The sequence below is a fragment of the Narcine bancroftii genome, chromosome 8 (genome assembly GCF_036971445.1).
Source record: "Narcine bancroftii isolate sNarBan1 chromosome 8, sNarBan1.hap1, whole genome shotgun sequence".
NCBI lineage: Eukaryota > Metazoa > Chordata > Chondrichthyes > Torpediniformes > Narcinidae > Narcine > Narcine bancroftii.
The window spans coordinates 5,135,722-5,161,266 of NC_091476.1; the positions used below are offsets into that span (position 1 = coordinate 5,135,722).

The following is a 25,545-nucleotide window of genomic DNA, read 5'->3' on the forward strand; positions in this document are numbered from 1 at the left end:
TATTTGGGCTGCACGGTGTCGTGGATGGAATGTGCCTGTTATGGTGCTGTATCCCAACATTTCAATTAAAAATTAGAATGTTAACTGATATTTCAAGGTCAAAGAACTTTCTGCAGAGCCTGCTTAACCTTCTGCAGACAGGTAGCATTTCCTTTCATTAAAAACCGATGAATGTATTTTCCAACTTTCGATTTGGAAATTGAACTGAATGGTCTCATTTAGTTGTTTTACACAAACCTAATTCCCACATTTCCTCATCCTTCTCTGCCAGATCTGACTGACTCCCGGTGTGTGGTGGAACATGGTACTGTGGGCCATTTCCTCACTGGGCTGGGCGTGCTGGCCTGCTTCCTGTAGCCAGCAGCATGTAGAGGCATGTCTGGGTCTTCTGATCAATAAAGCTTTTGACTTCTTGCTTCATGTCTGCGAGTGGTAATGGATCGCGCCACACTGTGCTGACCTTGTTTGATTCCAGCTGTCAGTTCCCCTGCATGGTGACAGGAAGTGAGATTATAAAAAGACAATGCACTTTCTCTGCAGGTTTAAATGATTCTCCTGGATGTATGTGGACGAGAAGAAAGAAGATAGCAGTTCTCCATGCTGTAAACATATTCAGTGTGAGAGTTCATAAAGATGCCCAAAGTCCTTGAATGCAGTTCTAGCTCGGGGCATATTCCAGGCAAGACAATTGAAAGACAATGAGAAGCTGGAGGATGGGTCAAGTAACATCCATGGGTAGAATAAAGGATCTGACCCAAAATGTTTTCTGACCAGTTCAATCCAAGGATGCTTCCTGATCTGCTGAGTTCCTCCAGCTTCTCCTTGTTTGCTTATATGATTGGGAACATGACAAAAATGTGTTTCCACCTGCAATAAAGTCAATAATAATTAATTCTATAACTAGAGAAGATGGGGGCAGAATTTATTCTACATGTTGAGTGGATTTCACGAGCTATACACTGGGCGAACGTATGGTGCAAATATATCTAACTGTAACTCTCCAAGTGGATTTCATTGAGAATGTAGGCATTTTGTTCAGTCTAAACTACATGATTCAAATATCCTTAATCTATTTTTTGACTTACTGTTTGTTCATGGTGGATTTATTGGATTTCAGATCAGCTTCATTGGCTGGAATTAAAAATGATTGAGACCGTGATCTCAAAATAACATTCTCAGATGAGGATTGGTGTTCCACTCTTGGTTTGATCAATGATTCCTCGTTTTGTGCAAGGCATTGTTAATTACAATTTAAGGTGGTCCATAGAATATATATATATATATATCCAAACTTAAATTATCTCATTTTTATGCAGATGTTGAGCCGCTATGTGAAAAGTGCAAAATTTTTGAAGCCTCATTGATTCATATGTTTTGAGATTGTCCCAATTTAGGAAGATTTTGGGAGACTTTCAATCTTTATCATCGTTTTTAAGATTAAAATAGATCTGTGCCCTTTAATGGCCCTGTTTTGTTTTTTCTTGTGAACCTGGTATACTTTTGTCGGTATCACAGGGGAAAATATTAGCTTTGAGCACGTTGACAGCCAGACAAGGGGTTTTAATGAAATGGAAAGATGAACTTTCACCGACTCATGTACAGTGGTTATACACTATAATGACATATCAAAGTTCAGAGAAAATTAGATACAATATTAAAGATAGAAAGTTTCAGTTTGAAGGGAGATGGGGCCCATTCACAGAATACTATCACGATCAGCTGCTTTAGATCATCTGGATGCTCCCGCGATGTTCCATCTGTCCTCTGAGGGTCACTACTTTATCTATTTTCATATTTTTTAAATTCTATTAAGTAACATTGATTAGAGGCAGGGGTTAGATTAGTATTAGCTTCAGGTTTTTTTCTTTTTTCTCTTTTTATTAGATAAGTTGATCATATATAGTTTAATTATGACTGTCCTAGATCATAACAATTACTTATACATTACACCAAGGTACAATGAGCATGGATTAATGTAACTCGAGTGGTTTATATTCATAATGTCAAATTAACAATTATGAATGAAATTTGTTGTAAAGTTCATTTACATTAATTACCTGTATTTGATATGCATATGTTATGATATTCCCTTGTTATATTAGTACAATATATATAGGATTATTATGTTAAACGCAATAAAAATATTTTTAAAGAAAAAAGATTTCACTAGCTATACGCTGAGTGAAAGTACATTGCAAGCATATTGAACCGTAACTCTCCAAGGGGATTTTACTTAGAATGTAAAATCCACACCATTGTCTGGGAAATGTGAGACTAATTAAAGTAGCTGGCAGAAAGATGACCGGGCAATTCTTCAGTCTGCATGATTCCACAAAGCTGAAAAATTCAAAATTTTAAGCAATTCTCTCATAGCATGGTCAATGCATGTCTCACCAGGAACAGGTACAATAGAGTCACAAGGAGCTGTTTGCTCAGGATTAATGAAAGCCCTTTGGCTGCTCATTGACTTCCAAGTAGGAACAGGAGGTTGATGTGGGAACATTCAAAGGGAGCAAGTGTGGCACTGTGAGTCTCGGGTCGACGAGAAGGCTGAGCGTTGAGTAGAGAGAGTCTCGGGTCAACGAGAAGGCCGAGCGTTGAGCAGAGTGAGTCTCGGGTCGAGGAGAAGGCCGAGCGTTAAGCAGAGTGAGTCTCGGGTCGACGAGAAGGCTGAGCGTTGAGCAGAGTGAGTCTCGGGTCGAGGAGAAGGCCGAGCGTTAAGCAGAGTGTGTCTAGGGTCGACGAGAAGGCTGAGCGTTGAGCAGAGTGAGTCTCGGGTCGAGGAGAAGGCCGAGCGTTAAGCAGAGTGTGTCTCGGGTCGACGAGAAGGCTGAGCGTTGAGTAGAGAGAGTCTCGGGTCAACGAGAAGGCCGAGCGTTGAGCAGAGTGAGTCTCGGGTCGAGGAGAAGGCCGAGCGTTAAGCAGAGTGAGTCTCGGGTCGACGAGAAGGCCGAGCGTTGAGCAGAGTGAGTCTCGGGTCGAGGAGAAGGCCGAGCGTTAAGCAGAGTGTGTCTTGGGTCGACGAGAAGGCTGAGCGTTGAGTAGAGAGAGTCTCGGGTCAACGAGAAGGCCGAGCGTTGAGCAGAGTGAGTCTCGGGTCGAGGAGAAGGCCGAGCGTTAAGCAGAGTGTGTCTTGGGTCGACGAGAAGGCTGAGCGTTGAGTAGAGAGAGTCTCGGGTCAACGAGAAGGCCGAGCGTTGAGCAGAGTGAGTCTCGGGTCGAGGAGAAGGCCGAGCGTTAAGCAGAGTGTGTCTTGGGTCGACGAGAAGGCCGAGCGTTGAGCAGAGTGAGTCTCGGGTCGAGGAGAAGGCCGAGCGTTGAGCAGAGTGAGTCTCGGGTCGACGAGAAGGCCGAGCGTTGAGCAGAGTGAGTCTCGGGTCGAGGAGAAGGCCGAGCGTTGAGCAGAGTGAGTCTCGGGTCGAGGAGAAGGCCGAGCATTAAGCAGAGTGTGTCTTGGGTCGACGAGAAGGCCGAGCGTTGAGCAGAGTGAGTCTCGGGTCGAGGAGAAGGCCGAGCGTTGAGCAGAGTGAGTCTCGGGTCGACGAGAAGGCCGAGCGTTGAGCAGAGTGAGTCTCGGGTCGAGGAGAAGGCCGAGCGTTGAGCAGAGTGAGTCTCGGGTCGAGGAGAAGGCCGAGCGTTAAGCAGAGTGGAGCAATGGTGCAGCTGGTATAGCTGCTGATTGACTTTTAGCATCAATGTTATGTCAAGTTTATTATTGTCTGATTGTATAAGTACAACCCAACAAAACAGTGTTCTCTGGCCCTTGGTGCAAAACATGCAGACAGACAACCAGACATGGCATATATACAAAGAGCAATACATATGCAGGGCAAGTATTCATATATAAATAAATAAATAACTATTGTTTCATGAATATGACAGTCTCAGATGGATAGTGTGGGGAGTTTATTTGGCCATTCAGCTGTCTCACTGCCCTTGGGAAGAAGCTGTTTCTCAGTTTGGTGGGTCTGGCTCTGATACTCCCAACGGGAGTAGATGAAAGATGCTGCGTATGGGGTGGAAGGGATCCTCAATGATTTTGCATGCCATCTTCAGACAACAATCCTGGTAGATCACATTACTAGGGGGAGTGATACTCCAGTGATCCTCTCTGCCTCTCTTATGGTCCTGTGAATTGACCTCTGTTTCATTTCCATGAAGCAACCATACCCCACTGTTATGCAGCCGGCCAGGATGCTCTCGATAGAACTCGTGTAGAAGATTGACATGATGGCGGTTGTTATCCTTGGCCACTTGTCTTCTCAGGAAATGCAGTGTGTTGCATCTTCCTGACAAGTGAAAAATTGTGTGTCCATGATAGGCCACTAGTTAAATGGACTCCCAAGGAACTTGACACTCTCCACTCTCTCCACTACAGAGTAGTTGAGGCGTAGTGGAGGGTGGTTGTTTCTGGTCCTTCTGAAGTCCACAAGAGATTTTGGAGCTTTTCTCTGTAGATCATTGTTGTGGCCGATGTGGCCAACTGTTGTTATGTCATCTGCAAACTTACTTAATTTGTGGTTGTGTGACCTCCTGCGACTGACTCTCCTTGCTCATCCGGCTTCCTTGTGCAACTCAAAGATGTACAGGGTGGTAGATAATGCAATCAGCAGTTATGCAGTTGTAGAACCTGAGGAGTTTATGGGAATGTGGGGAGAATAGGCTCTAGGGAAAATCATTGGGGAAATGAGATTGGTAAGTGCACTGAGACAAGCGTGACTTTTAAATCACAAGAACATTTCAAAATAATAAAGGGCTCTGGTGTATTGAAATCAGATGTATAAAACACAGTGATAAATGAATCATATTAGTTATACAGTACATTAATGTTGCAGCCTAATCAAACATTTGCTGTTTACAGCACAAAAGGTGAACCATCACTTCTGTAGGGCAGACAGGAATAATCCAATTAGCATGTTCTCCCTGAATAATGTGAACCTGCAGGCCACACCAGATATTTATTTAATTTGCCTTAATTATAACATCTATGTCTCAAATCTGTAAAGTTTTACAAAGTCAATGGGCAGCCCTCTAAGTGACACTTGTGGACTCTATTTAATTGTCTGAACAATATCTGGCATTCATTTAGATTAGCAGATGATTTGAAAGATTGCAGATTAATGTTCAATTCAAATGATTCATTCTTTGTGAATGCAACTGCTGGGACAGTGTCACCAGTGAGGATAGGTTAAATCTTTCAAACAAATTGCAGTGAAACTTTTTTCAAACAAAATCCACCAAAGGAAATGCCACTGCCAAGAGATTCCAATGGCACAAATATTATCCTCTAAACACGTCAACATGCCAGGATTAGGATAATAGTTGCACTCAACCAAGACCAATTGGTTGACAATATTATTTTTCGCTTGCCTGATTCCAGAACTCTGAAGCAGATACTCTCTCAGAGGTCGCATGAAAAATGAAACCATGTTCTCAAAGCTTCCTTGAAAAGTGTCATGTCTTGAGCAATAGCAACTGAAATAATGGAGTCTCTCAATGGCAATCCATTTTTGTTCTCTGCCCCATTCCCATGCCAACATCTCTGTCCATGGTCCCATGCATTGCCAGACTTAGATCACCAGAAAATCGGAGGAGCAACATCTCATATTCGGGCTGGGCACCTTTCAACCAGGTGGCATTAACATCGACTTCTCTGGCTTCCCTTCTCCCCTTCCCCTCACCCTATGTCTTGTTTCCTCCCTCTTCTTTCTGTCTGTCTGTCTATCTCTCTTTCCCTTTCCAACTCTTTCTTTTTTCTCCAGCTCTGCATTCTCAGAGCCACACTCCTCCTCTGATCAATTCTCACCTTCCCTCTCCTGTCTTCCCATTCATGTCCAATTGTGGCCTTTTGCCTGTTGGCCTGGGCTCCTCCGCCTGCCCTTTCTTCCCTCCTACCCCAACCTTTTTTTGCAGGGACTTTGAAGAAAGGTTCAGGCCCAAAATTTTGGTTATATAGTATATCTTTACCTTTTATGGACATTGCACGACCTGCTGAGTTCCTTCAGTGATTTTACAGCGTCTGCAGACTTTTGCGCTTCACATTTGTCTCCACCATTTGTGAGCTCAAAATGGAAAACATTCTGTGCTGGCATTGAGTCCCCTTGTCAGAAGCTCTCAGAAGCCTTGTCTTAATGTCAAAAGAAGGACTATTACTCCTGCAGAATCCCGCCTTCTACTTTCACCCTTTCAAACATCTACTTCATCTGTGGCAGAGTCTATGGGCTGTCCTTAATCACTACTTCAATAAGTCCTAGTACTTCTGTGGAGATTAGTCTTCCTTGATTCCAAGGGACTATATAAGAATGAACTTCCTTCTGGACAGCATATTCTGATAAGAATTATGATGAACAATGCTGAAGTACACTATAGAGAAGAGGTGGAAAATCTCACGATATGGTGCGAGAAATAATCTGAGTCTCAACTTGGACAAGACATTCCGTGGCCAGTCTCTTTCCACCACTTGCATCTGATGACTTCTGGCATCCGCAGGATTCAGCTGAAGTTCGGAAATCCGCGAAGAGGTTCCTGTTTTTCAGCAAGTTCACAGTCACCAATAGCTGTTGATTTTCCTGGTGCAGTTCCTCAACATTACGATAGGTCACCAGATGAACTGCTTATGTCAGCAGAACTAACTTCATCTTCACGTAAAATATAATTTCCTTGCTCATCTTCTAGTTCCATCAAAACCCCACTATTCTGATGTGAAAAATCTGACGCTTGCATTTTGTATCTCTGATTCTCCCTGTTGAGTAATGAAGCTTATTCACCTCATCGTCCTGGATATTGACATCAACAGTGCAGAGAAGAAGGATGTTCACCATTTCCATCCAACCATGGCCCACTGCAAGCATCTGTGCTGTCTGCCCAGCCTGACTGGCTTTGGCATTCACATCTCCTTGATGACATAGTTCATCCACAATTTTCATGTCTTTCTCATTTCCACTACAGCAAGAGCAGCCAGCTTGGTGGGCGTGCAGCCAGCTTGGTTCTACTGATTAACATTGCAAACATTTGCATCAAGCAACAGCTTCACAATTTCAAAATTTGAGTGAGACAAACTGGAGTGAAGGGCAGTATTACCATTTCCATCAGCCATGTTGACCACATGTTCCAGGACTTCTGGTGAAATCTCTCTGAATTCAGTCAGGTAATCCTCCACCATGATGGGAGCAACTTTTTCTGACTGGATGCACGGAACCATTCACGCTGAATGATGTTTAGGCAGAGTCTCACTTCTTTGCTGGCCATTGCCTTTGGATCATTTAGCTAGTTTTTCAGTACTTTGCAAGCTGATAACACCTTTCATTTCTTTTGTACTCTCTCCAGCTTGGCAACCTCTTGATTTGACTAGATCCATCTGGCCACACATCACAATTAACCATGACTTCGTCTTTAGAATTCTCTTGATCTTCAAACTCCTCCTCTGATTCAGAAGATGAGCTTTCATCTGTACTGGAATTTCATATGACACCCACAAACTGAAGATTTTTCTTCATACCATTTGCTTCATGCTTTCTGGGGCCAACTTTCAGTTCCTGATTCTTTCCTTCAAGATGAGTCTCTAAACGTCCATGCCCAATCTTTAGCCTTTGTCAGAGCTACAATTCGCTTTGCTATTTCAGCATCTACTTCTGTTAAAGTTTCTGCTCGCGTCATTGTTTGCTGAAATTTCTGTTCAGCAAGTTCCAAACATTCCTGTAACTGTCTAAATTTGTCTTCCATCTGGTGTAAGAAGGCATCCTTATTTGCCAACTCATTTCCTAGTTTGTCATTCATGTCATGTAATGAGGTTGATTCTCACTGTATATTAAGGTATTGCTTCTCCAATATAGTTGTCCTTTCTTCCATGAATGTTATGTGCTCATCTTCAGTCAGTGAAGCCACTATGAAAACTCTTTTCACCAGGTCGAGCTCTTCACATTGCACTCAGACCTACCACTGGCTGTACTCTCCTTTCTACAATCAGTAGCTGTGACTTTAGATGCCGCCCTTTGTGTTTGAAGGTCACCATACAGCCTCCTTTTGCTGGAATGTTCTCTCCAGTGCAACCTGTCACTCTTAATTTCACAGGACAAAGCTTGATCTTTACAGTAAGGAACATAGATAACAGATCCGCCTAGGCTCGAGTGTTGAGCTTAAATGGAATTACTGTCTCATTCACAGTCACTGGAACGATCCATTCCGTTTTACCAGCAGCCGTCTGTAGTGAATCCTCAAAGAATTCCTTCATTTCTTCATCCACTGTGGATACATTTCTCTTGGTATCCCCTGCTTGGCAGCTTTTTCCAAAATGATTCTTCTTCCCACATTTATGGCATGGCGTTTCATAGGCAGGATGTACTTTGGAATATGTCTACCTCCTCATCTGCTGCATTTGGTGTCTAAGCTTACAACTTTGCTTTGTTGTTGCTTTGGGAAACTCTTGGTGCTCTACTTATCTGTTGGGTCTATCCTGTGAAGCTCCTTAACTGTTGGGTCTATCTTGTGCATCTTCTTAGCTTGCGCTCATGCGGTCTCTGCTGCTCTACACATATTTACAGCCTTTTCCAGAGGCAAATCTTTTTTACACACAGCCTTTCTCGAAGCCCATTATCTGGGTTTCTGTTTTTAATGAGTGAATTTTACAAATCTCCAAATTCACAGGACTTACTCAGTATGTGAAACTCGGCTAACTATTGGTCAAAGCTCCTACCTTGTTTCTGGTCACAGGAAAAAAACTTGAATCTCTCAAATGTGATATTTTTACTTGGAACAAAATAGTCAAATTTTGTCATTAGAGAGTGTCCAGCATGAACGCTGTCTCATGAATTTGAAAACCGTTATAGATGTCAAGGCCTCGTCACCAATTACATGCAAAAACATAGACGCTTTCTATTTTCTATCGGTCTCTCCCATTCCACCAGCTTCTAAATAAATTGCTGTTTGAAACGTTTCCAATTATTGGCTAGATCGCTGGTAAACTGCATCAGTGTGGGAGGACTTAACTTATCCATGCTTATGAACTATTGTCTTCTCTTACTCATCTAGATACTTCTGATGGCATGTTATGCTTGTTCTTTCAAGTAGAACGATTTTATGTGGGTTTAACACTGAGACGTCTTTATTTTCCTTGAGCTGCTTCAACCAACTTCCAACTGACAACCCTCGTCGTATGTCAGTTCCAGTTTCCACTTAACCCCCATGCATTGCATGCTGGGAAGTGTAGTTCTTATTTACACACATAATAACACTGTATCCGCCTCTACTATCTATTCTCCTATTAGCTACATCACCAGATTCTGCTATCAAATACATCCCTTCATTTGAATCGGAACTGCCTACCTCTGCTATTTATAATCATTTATAACACTGGCATCATTTTTCCCTTTCTCCCTCAGCACTACTTGACTGAATGCATATTTTGAAAAGTCTGCATTTTGCAGCTATTATGTTCTTTTGTTTATGTTCGATCAATCAAACTGTCCTCATGTCATAACATTTATATTAACCTCTCTCTTTCTCTCTCTCTCTCAACCCTCATTAGCCTATCAATGAGATGGTTCCATCTATAGTTTATCCCCACACCAACCCTGGTCTCAACATATTGGAGATATTCCCTTCATCTGAAAGAATAATGAATCTGTGGAATTCTCTACATAAGAAAAAAGTAGAGGCTGCCTCATTTAAGTATGTTTATCAGAGTTGGATAGATTTTTGCATTGTAGGCTAATTAAGGGTTATGGGGAAAAGGCTGGTAGGTGGAAGTGTCCATCACCTTACTGAATGGCAGAGCAGGCAGATGGGCCAGGAAGGTCATATAGAGTCATACAGCATACAAACAGGCCCTTCAGCACAACTTTCCCTGTCGACCAATCTGTCCCTCCCATACCAGTCCCATCTGCCAGTTTTTGGCCCAAATCCTTTTAAACCACTAATTTTCAAACTGCCCCCTAGACTCACATTCCACCTTAAGTAATCCCTATGCCATTGGTGTTCTGTGATTAGTAAGGGATTACTAAAGGTGGGATGTGAGTGGGAAGGGAAGGTTGAGAACCACTGGTCTAGACCCAATTGTTAATGAAATATTTTGCTTGAGAGAAATTGCCATTGGCCCATTTCCTTTGGAGTTATGAAACCGTGCACGTAACGAGTCAATTAGGTAGGATTAAAACAGTGGTTTTCAAACCTTTTTCTTCCCATTCACATACCACCTTAAGCAATCCCTTACTAATCACTGATCACTTATGGCTTACAGAATACTTAAGATGGAATGTGAGTTTAGGGGGGCAGGTAGAAAAAAAACACTAATCTAAACCCATCCTATCCATGTATCCATCCAATTTTTTCTTAAACTTTGCAATAATATTTGCCTCAGCCACCTCCTCCAGTACCCTATTCTGTACACCCACCACCCTCTTTATAAAAAAGTTACCATTCAGGTTCCTGTTAAACCTCTCTCCCCTCAACTTAAATCTATGTCCTCTGGTTATTGGTTCCTCTACACCAAGAAAATGGCTCTGTGCATTCAGCTGGTCTATTCTTCTCATGATGGTCTTCTATTGCTCCTATATTCTTATACATGAGAGTTTCTTATAGATTGGAACAGTATGGTATTGTATCATATGTGTGTTAGTGAATAGCAGGTAGACCGTGAAACTAGTGATGATCTTATATTTATTTATTCATAGGTTTATGGACATTACTGGAGAGGCTGACATTTATTGTCCATCCCTATAGTCTCTCAAATTGAGGAGACTATTAAAAGTCAGCCCAAAGATTTATTACAGTCCAACTCCATCTATCCGAAAGGGTCAAGACCAGGCCTATTTCGGATAAACTTTTTTTTTCTGGAGAACTGGTCATTTTTTAAAAACAGCCCAGTAGCAACAGCAAATCACTTGTATCAGTGTTTAAAATACAACAAACAAAGTAAGGCTTTTTAAGCATTAAAATAATGTTTAATTCTCACCCCCCCAAAAGATCCTGGCATCGCCATTCACCGACACTTCCCCACCGAGGCCCAGCTCGAGCTGGGAGCCTGAGGGTCCTGTCCCTTCTCGGGAGCCCGATGTCCCTGGTCATTTCGGCTCCGAAAAAAAATTGGATAAATGAGGATTTCTGATTTGTTTTGGATGTCCTCATTTATCTGAAATTTTTAAAAAAATTTTGGGTAACTGAAGATTTTGGAGAACCCGATTTTGTATAATTGGAGTTGAACTGTATGTGAATTTTCTTTAAGGTTTCAAAACCAGAACAGCTTTAGATGTAAATTATCATTTGAATTTGTGCCTTGCAGGCGTGGGATTTAGCATTCAAGAAGCAAGAAGGTTGTTTGGAAAAGGGATTACGAGTTGATGAGAAATCATTTAATAACACTTGAGCTGGCCAATTAAGCTGTTTGGCATCCTTACACAAGTAACAGTTCTCCACTCTGCCATCTTTTGCTCTCAGCCTGCAGAGAGCATTCAACCTTTCGTTCCCTTCATTGATTCCTACATAACCTAAACTGAACATGTCCAGCATAACTTTTCAAGGTTCTTTCTTTATTTATTTCAATATCATCCATTGAGCAGGCATTGCTCAGTTTTAGGTTAACTTCAGGTATTTTACGAGAACCTTTCAGAGTTGAGTGTTGCCTCCTGTTGTTTTCTCACCATTTTCTGAGTTTAACATCTCAGCCAGTTGGGAGCCAGAAAAAATACCGCCCACTAAATTCTCTGAAGTAGAAACCAAGGTTTTAGACATTCAATTTGTGATCTAATATCATTCCCTCATCTGTTCCCAGTATATTTTCCCTGGATCTCTGCAGTTTTGGTATAGCTCAATGCTTTTCATATGGGCAGGAATTAACTTCATTTTGAATGCTAGGATATACTTTATCAAAAATTTTGCAAGGTCCAATTAGATTGTTCGTCCCTGAAATAAGATGTAAAAAGTGGTTAGGTCAAGCCTTTCTCTTTTGAACCATACTGCCAGTCATTCATCAACTTATTGTTTTGCAAATTAATTTTCTGCAATGCGTGCAAAGGTTGAAGAATAATGAGCCTGTTACTGAAATTTATTGGTGAATTTTTGAACTTGAGCATTGAATTTTGACAGTCTCCGATCTTCTGCTATCTCTCCAATAACCTGCAATTTCCTGAATTTAATTAGGCTTTAAAAATCTCCCGTGTTAAGTAAATGCCTGTTTCTAAGGGTATATTTATATTGAATCATTTTAGTTGGTCTCACATATATCAAATACTTCCAAGCTATTGATTTTCCTTAGGCTTATGTATGTTTTAGTAGGATATGTTACTCAGATCTTGTGTCTGAATCCTGGAAGGAAACAGCTTTCTGTTTTATTTTCTGTTCATCGTGAGGGTAAAACAATCTTTGCCTGCTATTTTGCGGTATTAGTGTTGCAGAGAGTCTTTACTGCTGCAGTTTTTATCCAGAAATTGGATTTTACTGAGTTTTGTTCTGCCATAAAATCACTGTGTTGAGTGCTGGTGCCAAATTGGGTTACTTTGAAAGATTGTGCAATTGGTCCAAAAGGTGCTTGGTGCACCATTAGACACTTTCCACCCTGAATGGTTTCCATATGCTGTACATAATAATTCACACAACCACTGAAACCTTGCACCAATCAGAGAAAGCTGTGAGGAGTTGAAGACATGCTCTCCTCCAGAGCTAGACGACCAATACATGAAGGTGAGTGCTACTGAAGAGAGAGAAATGGCAAAGGAGAGATGGGGAACTCCCAGATTTAAGCAATGAGGCCTAGAAGTCCTGATGTATAAATATTGTGCATTGGAGAGGGTATGAGACCAAAAAGGGTTACCATGAGAACACCTTGGCAGGAAGTGGCTAAGGATGTCTGTTCTAGGTGATGGAGCAGCGTGGGAAGAATTACATCAAGATGAAAAGCGCTCTATTTAAATTGTAGCTAGATATGAGCAGCAGGTGCAGCAGGCATGGCAGAAAATTCAAGATCTTTAATGTTCAAGACTGCACGTATCCAGATCAAATAAGTACAAGCAGGCTTTTCCACTGAGGTGAGATTAGATAAAAACTGGAGGGCATGGGTTCAGGGTAAAGTTCTTCATGCAGAGAGTGGTGGAAATGTGGAATGAGCTACTAGCCGAAATGGTGAATTAGAATTCAGGCTCAATTTTGACATTTAAGAGAAGTATGGACAAGTGCATGGATGGAAGGGGGATGGAAGGATATGGTTCGATGTAGATCAGTTGGATCAGGCAGAAAAATATTCTGGCACAGACTCGAAGGATTAAAGTGCCTGTTTCTGTGCTGTACTGTTCTATGATTCTATTGATCCATCAATGTCACTCATGATTTTTTAAACCTCTATAAATTTTCATTTCAGCCTTCTATGCTCAAGGGAGACAAATCTCAGCCTCTTTTTAGTTTGAAACATACTAGAAGGGCTGAATGGCCTCTTTCTGTGTTGTAGTGTTTTATGGTTCTTTGGTGAAATAACGTGGAAGATTGATTTTGTGAGTGGGTCAGGTTCAATAAACGAGATGCCTCCCATCACATTTTGACATGTTTTCCCATTTTCAGGTGATTTTTTTTTAGGAAATGTGCTCTCAAGAGCAGCAGAGATGCATAGCTATTTTCAGGAACTAAGATCAGAGCAAGGATGGCAGGCATGCAGTCTGTTTTGGCATGATCATTGTTGAAAGGTGGAAGTCTAAAAAAGTGAGTGTTCTAAGTCTCAAGCCTGGCAGAATGCCCAAGGAATGTCTGTGATCAAAAGTTTGTTGGTGTCTCTTGTGGCTCGACCAGAATTCTAGAGAGTCTCATTGAACCATTTGGATAAAGTAAGTGCCCAAATGTGGATGTGGTCTGTGCCGATGCTGAATATTCTGATCTCTGCAGTAAGTGCGCTACAGCTGTCGCAATGGACAGTCTTGCCTTTTATAACTTCTGAGCATGAAGGATAATGAAGAGGCAGTGCACAAAAGTGTTGGAGAAACTCAGCATCCATAGGAAGTAAAGGCAGTCAATGTTTCAGGCCTGAGCCCTTTATCTGCAATATCGAAAGTTAGGTAGAAGCGTGAATAAAAATCTGGGGAGTGGGAGTAAGGTGAAGGGGAAGGAGCACAGACTAACAGATAAGAGGTAATCCATGGATACAGGTGGGAGGGCGGAAAAGAAAGAAGCTGAGAAGTGATAGCGGGAGAGGGCAGAGGGCTTAGAAGGATGGCTCTATGATGGGAGAAAGAAGGGAAGAGGCTGGGGAGTTGGAGGAAGGGAGGTGGGAGGGTGGGGAAAGAGTAAGACAGAAGGAGATGAACAGAAAATGGCGAAGTCAATATTGATGTCATCTGGTTGGACACTTATTCAATTTAGTTTCAGAATATTAAATTAAGATGAATAATTTGCTTGTTGATGAATGTCTTCCAAGGTTTTGTAAAATTCTATAAAATAATTTTAATGTTTGATCTATGCAACGTAAGCAAACAACATTTTGCAATAAATTTTCTGGTAATGGAGATCTAGAGGAAAAAATGTGAGGATTTTGACTTCACTGAATGCTACAAATTCTAGTCTTAAATGGCATCTTCAAATGCAGGTGAACCCCGAGGAGTTAAATCCATTGCCTCCATCTGCAACACATCGTTCCACCCTGAGTTCCCACTGCCCATTGAACCAATGGCCAGTTCTCTCATCCACAATCGGAATAATCCTAGTGCGATCTTCATGATCAATCCCAGTGCTCTTCTCCATCCTCTACTCTGCCTCTTCACACTTTATCTCATTCAATAAAACTCAGTTTCTTGCTTTTAATTTCCTAAATTTATTCAGGTTGTTTTTCTCTCCAGGAACTGATAGTAAACTGATGTTGCCAGTTTATTGGCTTAGAATAATGAAGGTATGATTGTCACTAAACTTTTATATTTATCCAAATGATGTTCATATTCTTTTTTTTAATATTCATTTTCATTAAAATGTCATTATTACTGTAAACCACATGAGAATAATATTTTAACATGTTAATTTGCCTGCAGTTAATTAATTAACTGATGGATATGACATTATTTATAACTGTATTTATTAAGGAAATGATGAGAGACATTAATCTATTATGAATCGTAATATAAGACAGAGAGGTTTACATTAGCTAGCAGTAGTTGAGATAATGAATCTCCAGGACTAATTTATTCTCTGCAGACACACCAGAAAGATGTATGAGAAGATACAATAATTCCTTTGAGTGATAACCAGTTTTCTCTGCATATCGGCACCTATGGGATCGGTAGATGAGAGATAAGTGTGTTTTCCAGTTGCTTGAAACTGATACTTACAATGCCTATCTAATACACCTGCATTAAGAATAAACAGCTTAAAAGACAAAAATATGATACTGAAGGATAGGATTTATGAGCATTTGGAGAAGTCCAGTCTACTTAAAGATAGTCAGCCTAGCCTTGTGAAGGAAAGGCTGTGCCTCACTAGCTTAATTGAGTTTTTTGAGGAGGCACCAAAAGAAATTGATGAGGGTAGAGGATTAGATGTGGTTCATCTGGGTTTTAGTAAGACATTTGACAAGGTCCCCCATGAGAGACTCATTCAGAAAGTCATGAAACATGGGATCCATGGAAACTTAGTTGTTCAGATTAAAAATTGGCCTGCATGTAGAAAGCAGAGAGTAGTAGTGGTACACGGATAGTATCTGCCTGGAGGTTAGTGACTAGTGGAGTTTGGCAGGGATCTGTTCTGGGACCTCTACACTTTGTGATTTTTATAAATAACCTAGATGAAGAGGAAGAAGGATGGATCAGTAAGTTTGCAGATGTTACAAAGGCTGGAGGAGTTGTGGATGGAGCTGAAAGTTGTCATAGGTTTCTGAAGTATATAAACAGTATTCAGAGTTGGGTAGAAAAGTGGTAGATGGATTTCAGTCCAGTTAAGTGTGAGGTGATGCATTTTGGAATGCCAAACCAGAAGGCCGAGTACAGGGTTAATGGCCGGATACTTAACAGTTTGGAGGAACAGAGGGATCTTTGTGTTTTCTCAAGGTTGCCAGACAGGTTACTAGGATAGTTAAGAAGGTCTATGGGATGCTGGGCTTCATTAATGGGGGGGTTGAGTTCAGGAGTAGAGAGGTCATGTAACAAATCTGTAAACCTCTGGTAAGACCATGCAAAGTATTGTGTTCAGTTCTGGTCACCTCATTATAGGAAGGATGTGGAACCAACAGAGAGGGTGCAGAGGTGATTTACCAGGGTGTTGCCTGGATTGGAAAATAAGTCTTATGAAGAAAGGTTAGCAGAGCGAAGAAGGATAAGAGGTGATTTAATTGAGGTCTACAAGATTCTGAGAGGCATAGATAGGTTAGAGAGCTAGCACCTATTTCCTAGGACAGGAATAATAAACACCAGGGGACATCTCTACAAAATGAAGGAAGGAAATTTAGGGGAGACATCAGGTGTACATTTTTTTTTACACAGAGTTGTAGGGGCCTGGAATGCCTTGAAGGATGATGGTGGAAGCTCAAACATTTTGGGGCATTTAAGAGACTCATCTACAGGCACATGGATGAAAGAAAAATAGAGGGTTATGGGGTAGGAAATATTTAGGTTTGTTTTGATAGGAATATATAGATTGGCACCACATTGAGGGCTGAAGGGTGTGTACTGTACTGCAATGTTCTGTACTGTTCTTACAATGAACAAGCATGAATATGTAAACTTTAAATTTACTTTATTTTTTGTCACAATCTTTGAAAACATTTGATCTGCATCTGCAGGTCCCCCTCTCCACAGAGCTGCCCAAAAAACAAACAATAACATTATAGATAATTAACCCCCCCCCCCCCCCCAAGTTTAAAGATAAAGCCCCTGACCGGGGCAACTCTTACTAAGCAGGGATAAGGAAGCCCTTTAAGAGAGTCCCCCCAACAGTAAAGTGGCATCAACCAGCTCTTCATGCTGGGTGACACCATTACTGTTTCACACAACTTTATTCAAACGGGTGCGATGAGCAAAGCTTGACCAAGGCCCTTCCTCCGCTCGCTGAATATTTGCTTCCATCTTCACCAAAGGTTCATGTGTTACTTCAGAGAACATTTACTTTTTAATCTTATTTTTAACCTATTATTTTATTCTGATTTACTTTAAAATTTTAAAATTTATTCTCCTCAATTTTTTTTGCTGGTTGCTTGATAACATGGATTTTAGTGTATTGGGATTGGTTGTCCTTTACCCACCCATAGACCTCTCATTAACTCAGTGCAGCTGAGAGCTCACAAGAAAGTGAGTGCAGGAGAATGTAACGTTCTCCACCATAAAGATGGGATGAGATTTATTCCCATATTCCAAGGACATATGGGTTGGGAGTCAATTTGTTACTGCAATTGTGCTTGGGATGTAGATGAGTGGTGGAATCTGTGCGAGTAGGGTTGAAGAGAATGTAGGGTCAACAATGTGGGCAGCATGGACTTGTGGGCTAAAATGGCCTGTTTCAATGCTGTAAGTCTAAATTAAAAATAAATTTAAAAAAGATAATATCCTATTAGCATGTATGGACAGTTGATGAATGGGCAAAATAAATGGTTTCCATGCCTTATCTCTCTATAATTCTATGGAACCTTTCATACAGCCTAAATTTTAATTAATCCAATATTTACAAACTAAATATTATAAGAAAGAAATAATATATAGAAATAGGGTTTCATCTTCTTGTCTTGTGCTAATTGCCAGAAAGATTTTGACAGATTAATGCTCAAGGTAAAATTACCCATTCTGCACACAGAATCATACACTAAGATTGGTTTCATTGAATTCGACAAAATGAGATGAAATTAGAGTTTATCATAAGTACAGAAATGTGCAGTTGCACCAAAATTCTTACTTGCTGCAGGCAAACAGGAACCTAAGATAGGGTAACTACAGTAGTAGAAATTAAATTACCACCACAGGCCTAGACAGAAAAAAAAAGAATTAATGTAGTTAGTGCAAAGGAAAAAAAGTGATGTTTCAGATATTTTGGTGGTCCTAGACTAACTTATGGTTAGGGATAGACAAGATAATATTGTGAGGGGTGGTTTAAGGCCTTGAGAGCTGTGGATAAAAACTGTTTAATCTTGAGGGGGCTGGACTTCATGTTTCTGTATGCTGAGAAGAGGTGGTAACCAGGGTGATGTTTTTTGCCTTCTTGAGGCAGTGTCTCATGTAGATGTCTTCAATGGATGGGAGGTCAGTGTCTATGATGACAGCTAAGCTTTGCCAATTTCTGTGGTCTTCTGCATAGTACATCTATAGAGGTTTGATGGAGTATTAATGAAAGGCCAAATCTCCTCAGACGTCTTAGAAAGTAGAAGTGTTGCTGTGCCTTCATCACAACTGCTTTGATGGCTCCCAAGAGCTGCATCTGTCATGTCAATAAGGTGTGTGATTCCCTTGTCCTTCCCTTCCTAAAGATCACAATTAACTCATGAGTTTTGGTGACGTCCAGAGCAAAATTGTTGTTCTGGCTCAACCAGATTCTCAACTCCATCCTGTATTCCAACTCATCATTTCCTGTTATTCAGCCAACCACAATGTTATCAGTATATTTGTGGATTGTGCTGGAGCCAAACTTGTCAATGGAATTGTGAATGTGGAGGGGATAGACCTGGAGCCGAAGCTTGCAGCCTTGAGGTGGCCCTGACCTGATGGCTAGTGTTGAGGGTGTGATGTTGCTGATCTGTACAGAGTCCTGCTGATAATGAAATTGAAGATCCAGTGGCAAAGTGATGAAGAGAGTTCAGCGCAGTAAGGATGTCTCGTCTTAGATTTAATAAGTCTCTTCATGCAGTTTTGGTGTGCATTATTTCTGCACTGTGTTCAACTTAAGAATTTTAATTCCCATTAAGATAGGTTGCCGAATTTGGAAATGTACACCAGCCCCTCCTTCTGTTCCTGATCAGTCTAAAACACAGTTAAAAAAAAATGCACCCACATTCACTGAAGCTTAAAACTAAGCAAGTTCACCGTGTTCAAACATGGAACATCTTCAGTGGGCTTGGAAGAGTAGGTGCTGAGAGAATGCTCTGGCCTGGGGAAGAAGTTGGGCCTGAAGTTGATAAACTATGATTATTATAAGTGGAAAGGCAGGCTTGAAGGGCCGAGTGGCCTACTTCTATTATCTTCTGCTCTCATGTCAATTTCTGCTGGCTGAAGAATCTGATGATATTTTCAGGATGAAGAATTGGGGATCTGGAAATGAGACAATGATATATTTCATGAAGAATATTATGAAATTTGAGATTTTCCAGATCAATGCTTATTTGTGATGTATTTCAAGAGAAGAACAACAAATCTTTTGAGAAATTACAGGAGTTAAGGGATGGGAAAGTGTTGCTGTAGGAGACCTATATATTCAAAGCATAGAAACAGGGTATTTGGCATACTAAATCTGTAATAACCATCTCAAAGACGGCTGAGGAAGCCAAGGAGTTGGATGGCATTCTCCTGCTTTTCAATCTGAAACAAGTTTGTCTGCAGATGCTATGATTGTAGTAAAAACACAAAAGTGCTGAAGAACCTCAACAGGTCCTACAGCATCCAGAAAGATATGGAACCAACAGTTTGGGCCTGGTTGACGAAGGGCTCAGGGCTTCTATGGACGCACTATGGGACCTGCTCTCTGATCATAGTTTTTTTTTACCCTGAGATTAATTCGGAGCTTCCTTCTTTGCTAGGTAATTCATATTATTCCACCTGTAGGTAGGGATCATCCAAGGAAGTTGAAAGGCTTCTGGCCCTGGAAGAACAGGGCATGAGCACAATAGTTAATTCTGAAACTCTGGTGGGTTTAACCGAGATTGTGCATTTCAAGTAAAGGTTTTCCAATTATACTACATTCACAGCCAAGTAATGGAATTGAGAATTTTCAGCATGATGTCTGGTTGAATTTAATAAACCTTTTGCCCTTATCCAATTCCTCTGGGAGATTGGCAGAAACTCTCACTGGTCCCAGATTCTATTTAGCACCATGGTGCCCTCTTGTGGCCCAAAACTACTCTTTCCTGGATGAAACATTACCGAAAAATATCAGTTCACGTTTTGAGTTGAGTACCATGACTACCTACTTCTACTGTTGCTTGAGATGCTGGGTACCACACATTCTTCTGCAGATTTTGTTGTAGTTTTATTGATTTGAAATACTTAACCTGGGATGAATATTTGGCAAATTTTAAATATCAGGACACATTTCAGGTTCAGTTATAGACAGAAACATTTCCCCATGCTAGACTTCATGTACCAAGTGGGGATGTGGCCCTGACCAACATATGTTCTGTTTCAATTTATTGTCAGACCTTACCTACAACTCTGAGATTTTTTTTCTGTGGGCCAGGCAGAATTACCATTTATTTTAACTTAAAATTTAGACATAGAGTGCAGTAACAGGCCCTTCTGGCCACAGGCCCAATTACACTCAATTAACATATCCCACATACACTTTGAAGGAACAGATGGGGGGGTTTTTGAAAAGTAGGAGAATTAAGGGTTGAGGGGGAAAAGGCACATAGGTGGAGCTGAGTATATTGCCTGATCAGCCATGACCTTATTAAATACGGAGCAGAAATGATGGGCCGAATGAGATCCTCTGCTCCTGTTCCTGGTGTTCTTATCATTTTCCAAAATCAGCTGAGAGATTAGAACTTCTTTTGGAGTTTAATTTCACCAAGTTGGTGAAAGTAGCGTCCAAAAGATGTCCTAAATTCTCATGTTATTTTGGAAGATAATAAGCAAGAATATAGACAAGAACGATTACATTTTCATTATCTGATGTGTGCTTGACAGTGATCAGATCAAAGATAATGCAGTCCCAAAAACAATCCAGATTTATTTCATAATGTCACAGTTTAGTTAATTGAGGAACACATTTCGCTTCTGAGATGAAATATTTTAAGGAAGGGTAAAATGTTACAAATTATTTCAGGTAATTTATTGTAATGTCCCAAATTAAATCAACAAAAAGAAAAAAAGCCTTACATTAATAATTTTGCCCGGTTGGCGAAGTGGTTAGCACAACACCTTTACTGCGTCAGTGATTGGGACCGGACTGGGATTCAAATCCTGTACAGGTACCTGTAAAGTCATTAAGGAGTTTGTATGTTCTCCCCAAGTCTCTGTGGGCTCCAGTTTCCTTCCACCATTCAAAAAATGTACCGGGGGTGTAGGTTAATGGGTGTAAATTGGGTGTCAAGGTCTCGTGGGTCAAAATGGCCTGTTACTATGCTGTATGTCTAAAATAATTTGCTCCCTACATCTTTTTTTGAAGTAGATTGTCAGAAACAATTGGATGTACCATGCTTCACATTGCAGCTCATGGTTTGATTACACATCACTTGACATGGACTAGCATACAAAGCAATTGTGATTTCTGCATTCTCTATGGTAATTTTGCACATGCCGACTTTTTCGCCTCCTTTTCAGACCTCCTATATTATCTCAACTTTTTGCGCCATCTAAGATTATTTCCCATCTCTTCACTTTCCCGTCCTTCCGAGATATTTATTCATTGTTGCCTTAATTTCTCTTGAAAAGTACGCCCACATAATATTTTGTTCTGAAGCGTACATGCGAAGAATCGTTTTGCTTTGTGCCTGCTGGTTCGTTGAGTGATCATACAGAACCTTTATTATTATTGATGGTCAAAACATTTTGCACATAGTTAATGTAGTGAGATCTAGGAACCGATTTGCACATATTAAGGTTCCACATAAAGTAATCTGATAATGTGATTTAATGTCAGCCTCTGTATATTCTGGCACATTCTAAATGTGCCCTTTAACCAGCTATCTCAGCACATTGCAGAAGAAATTGTCAACCAGGGCCATCTGCTTTTGTGGTTTAATTTTGCAGCACATTGAAACCCAGAAAGGTAGAAAAAATGTTATCAAAATCTTTTTTATTTTTTTGTGTGCTCTTCAGAAATGCAATTGGTTTTTTTTAAATAAAACTCACCTCCCCCCAAAAAATAAATGTAACAATGCTTTAATTAATAACAATTGTCCAGTATGATTTCAAGGAAAAGTAAAATATTGAAATATATGCAAAATGCAACAATTCTTGGCAATGGCTTTCCATTTTAAAGGGATTATACCTTCAGAATGAAAGCCTAGCAGGCTTTGATCATTTCTCTGTTGAACAAAATCACACTGAAAGACAGCATTGAGCCACATGTGCAAAGCCTTGATGTGGTGCAGCCAGACACCTTCCAAAAGAAAATGCAATTTCTTGAACCTTCTTGCTCAAAGAACTTGGTAAAATATGGCTCAGGTTCCTGTGTTTCAGTGTGATTCTATGTAGCATGGCTACATCCTGTGTTTCCATTTCTACTTCAAAGAAATTGTACAATCTCTTTCTATACATCTTTGAGATTTCCTTCTTTGTGTGCATCTTTCTGACCTATGAGATGAATATAATTTTGCAAATACAAAATGTCCATCATCTCTCCTTGGGAGACAGAATCCTCATGTTTGTTGTAGAATTGGCCTGATGATCAGGTGTTAATCCCTAGAGGGTGTGGGATCCAGCCCCCTGTATTAGGGCCGCGATGTGAGTGAATTAAAGATCAATTTTGTTTCAGTTTTGAGCCACCCTCAGACCAAAGGCATCCCCACAAGGACAACAGAGCAGCATGTAAGATGGCAGGAAATACTTGGACATCTCTGCAAGCTCTGGCAGTGACCTTGGTCTTTTGTTTGTTTGCCCTTGCAGTGGAAAAAATGCTGGGAAATCTAAAAAATACTTCTAATTTAAAAATGGGGGGAGCAGGGATTGAATTCTGAATAGAACTTTGCATCTAAGTTTGCACTAATCTTTTGATCAGCAAACTCTAAAATTTCCTAAAATCACACTAACGTTGATCAGGACATTAAAAACAAGGTATAAAGAATGGAAATAAAAAGTCACTAACTGATGTCATGAGGCAGGCATGCTTGACGCCATTAAAATTTACGAATGCGGGGTTAAACTTTGCTGCTTCAAGGCCATTTAATTTCATTAGACCCCAGAGATTAAAAAGATGGAATCAGAAATTTCCATGTTTTGATGAGGGAAATTCAATTCAGTTCTCAAAGATGAAAATGTATGAAAGTCATCATCGAACACCAGCAAAGAAGCTTGTTGTGCACATATTTCCAGCTCACATGGAGCTGGTAGAAACAGGGAGTTCACATACAGTAAATTATACAAGGTGTCTACAACATTAACGAGCAGCATAGGGATGTGGGTGGAGGTTTGTGTGACTGGCTCAAAAGATCAAAGAAACTTGAGTGCCATGTAAATGACTATAAATATTCACACTCCTGCTTCTCCTAACTTGACTTTTTTTCCAGAATCTAAACAGATACACGAGCCTCCAATATGTCAGCCAAGAAATATGCCATGAAAGACCAAAGATGTACTTAATTAGAGGAATTGGTCGATATTTCTAGTGGGAGTTTGGTGTGGTCATTTCTGAGGCTAAGTCGAGAGTTCCGGTTTTGCACAGTGGGCTTCAAATTGATGTTGGTCCCTAAATATTTGCAAGGATTCTGTCAGCCTGCAAGTTTTCTGACCCCCGATATGGCAGGCATCATACTTACAAGTTTGAATCTCCTTCTGTTCAGCCTGTGAAGATTGGAAACATGGTATAGCAAAATCCCTGTGAGTCAGAATTCAAGCAAATGGCAAAACACATTATCTGGCATTCACCAATCCCCATACTGGGGGTTTTACTGTATTTATAAACAAAGCCTTAGGAGTACTGGCCATTTCATACTGTACTCATGGGCACTGCAAATGTCCTTGTTTCTTCCTCCATATGGTGTGCCAGCTCTCACTAACACTTGGAAGTAGGCTCCAATTTAAAGCAATCCAATTCTGGTCCCATCCTCCAGCCACCAATTTTCTTGGAAAATTCAAGCAGAGGTTCTGCTGACTATCAGCATTAAATTCCAGACCAGTCATGACTAAAGACTACCATTTTGCCAGAAATTCTGCCGCCAGAATTCAACCAGAACCTTAAGGCATCCAATTCTTTCCAAGTATCTTAAAGAAACATCACGGTGTGATCTGATTCAATAGTTCACCCAATGTTTTCTTGTTCAAACAAGACTTACTTTTGAAACAAAATATAATCATAAGGTTCATACAGAGAAACCAGTTGTCCTCTTCCTGTTACACTGAGGTACCTTCAAAGCTTATTATGGGATGTGAATTCCAGAAGGGTCTTCCTGTGGGTGGCATCAGTGACACCAGCTTCTCGTAAGTCATCATCGGTTATGTCACTGAATTGAAGAGACAGTAGAGTTATTGGGCTTTCAATGGAAAACCTTTTTTTCATAAAGTTAAAGCCATTGTTGCAATTATAATCCTCAACCAACTGTAAGATCAAACCTTGCAAACTCCATGGCTTTGTAAATATCATTTATCTGATTGATTAAGGTATGCCTGCAAGGGCAGAGAGGAAATTAAAACATTCCCATAGGTTAAAGAGCTCGGAGAAGACCCAGCTGCTTGGTGTGGCGGGAGCAGGGGAGTAGAAGAGAGGGAGAGATGGAGCCCAGGCCTTTATTGATCTGAAAATGCGGGCTAACAACACAATTATTCTTTCACACACTTTGAGCCCATTATGGGTTCCATGTTGGTTCTCTGTGGGAATGTAAACTGCTGCGCAGAAGAAAAGAATGCTCTTTCAGTTTTGGGAAGAATATCTACAGCAGCCAATGAATACACACAAATTGCTGTAGTTATATAAAGCTGGGGGTTGGGGATTGAATACAAACATCTTCTCTGCTGGAAGACCCCTTCAACCAAATTTTTTGGGTTTAGTCCTAGGATTGAAGAGACCATGTGTTGGTCTAATACCACTTAATCCTCAGTTACGGGCAGTCACCAAATGGAATTGATGTGAACTAGTCTAGTTTATAAAGCAGCTCGAGAAGCCTCATATTTCTGCTGATGGAGATTTACAGCAAATAAACAGACCCTTCAATTCAACTCATGCAGAAAACCAAGTTGACCATCTCAGCTTGTCCCATTTGTTTGTGCTTGATTCATACCTGTCAACCCTTTTCCTATTTAGATAACAATTCAAATTTCTTTTAAATGTCATAATTGTACCCTCCTAACCATTTCTTCTGGAAAGTCGCTCTATATATGCTGCATTGACAGTCTCTACATGGGACTGGATCTTGACAGGGGGATATACCCTCAGTAAGGTTCAAACTTTGTGGTAGCAGCTGTGTAATATATAGTAGGCAGTAGTTTAAATTCCTCAGCCTGCGACATCTGGGCAACATCTTTGCTCCATCCAGGATGTCTACACGAGGGGGTGTCTTAAGAAAGCAGCCTCTATCCACAAGGACCCCCCCTATCAAGACCATGCCCTCTTCACTCTGCTACCATTTGGAAATAAGGACAGGAGCCTGAAGATGAGCATTCAGTGTCTTCCCCTCTACTATCAGATTCCTGAAGAATAATGCCTTTCCTTGACTATTTCTTGCACTATTTTTATTGATTTTGTAAGGTGGTTTATGTAAATGTTTACACTGTGACACTGCCGCAAAACAACAAATTTTAT

At 40.6% G+C, this 25,545-nt stretch overlaps 2 protein-coding genes and 1 pseudogene across 14 annotated transcripts in view; 1 reads left to right on the top strand and 2 right to left on the bottom strand.

The window, feature by feature from the left end:
- eda2r (ectodysplasin A2 receptor) overlaps positions 1 to 25,545 on the top strand; it is a 678,182-nt gene that overhangs the window by 631,304 nt on the left and 21,333 nt on the right. The window contains exon 23 of one of the 12 annotated variants that reach the window (XR_011342802.1): positions 272 to 393. The exons of the other annotated variants lie outside the window; for them this stretch is intronic. The gene's annotated coding sequence lies outside the window, so the exon portion shown is untranslated. Of the gene's footprint in view, positions 1 to 271; positions 394 to 25,545 lie in introns of those variants that run through there. 12 annotated transcript variants of the gene reach the window in all.
- Positions 6,677 to 7,776, bottom strand: LOC138741641 (KN motif and ankyrin repeat domain-containing protein 1 pseudogene; annotated as a pseudogene).
- Positions 16,811 to 25,545, bottom strand: part of LOC138740289 (phosphatidylinositol 3,4,5-trisphosphate 5-phosphatase 2-like) — a 208,898-nt gene continuing 200,163 nt past the window's right edge. For both annotated transcript variants that reach the window (XM_069892720.1, XM_069892719.1), the window contains exon 29: positions 16,811 to 24,250. In XM_069892720.1, the coding sequence (XP_069748821.1) occupies positions 24,157 to 24,250 (94 nt within the window). In that variant the 3' untranslated portion in view covers positions 16,811 to 24,156. The remainder of the gene's footprint in view (positions 24,251 to 25,545) is intronic.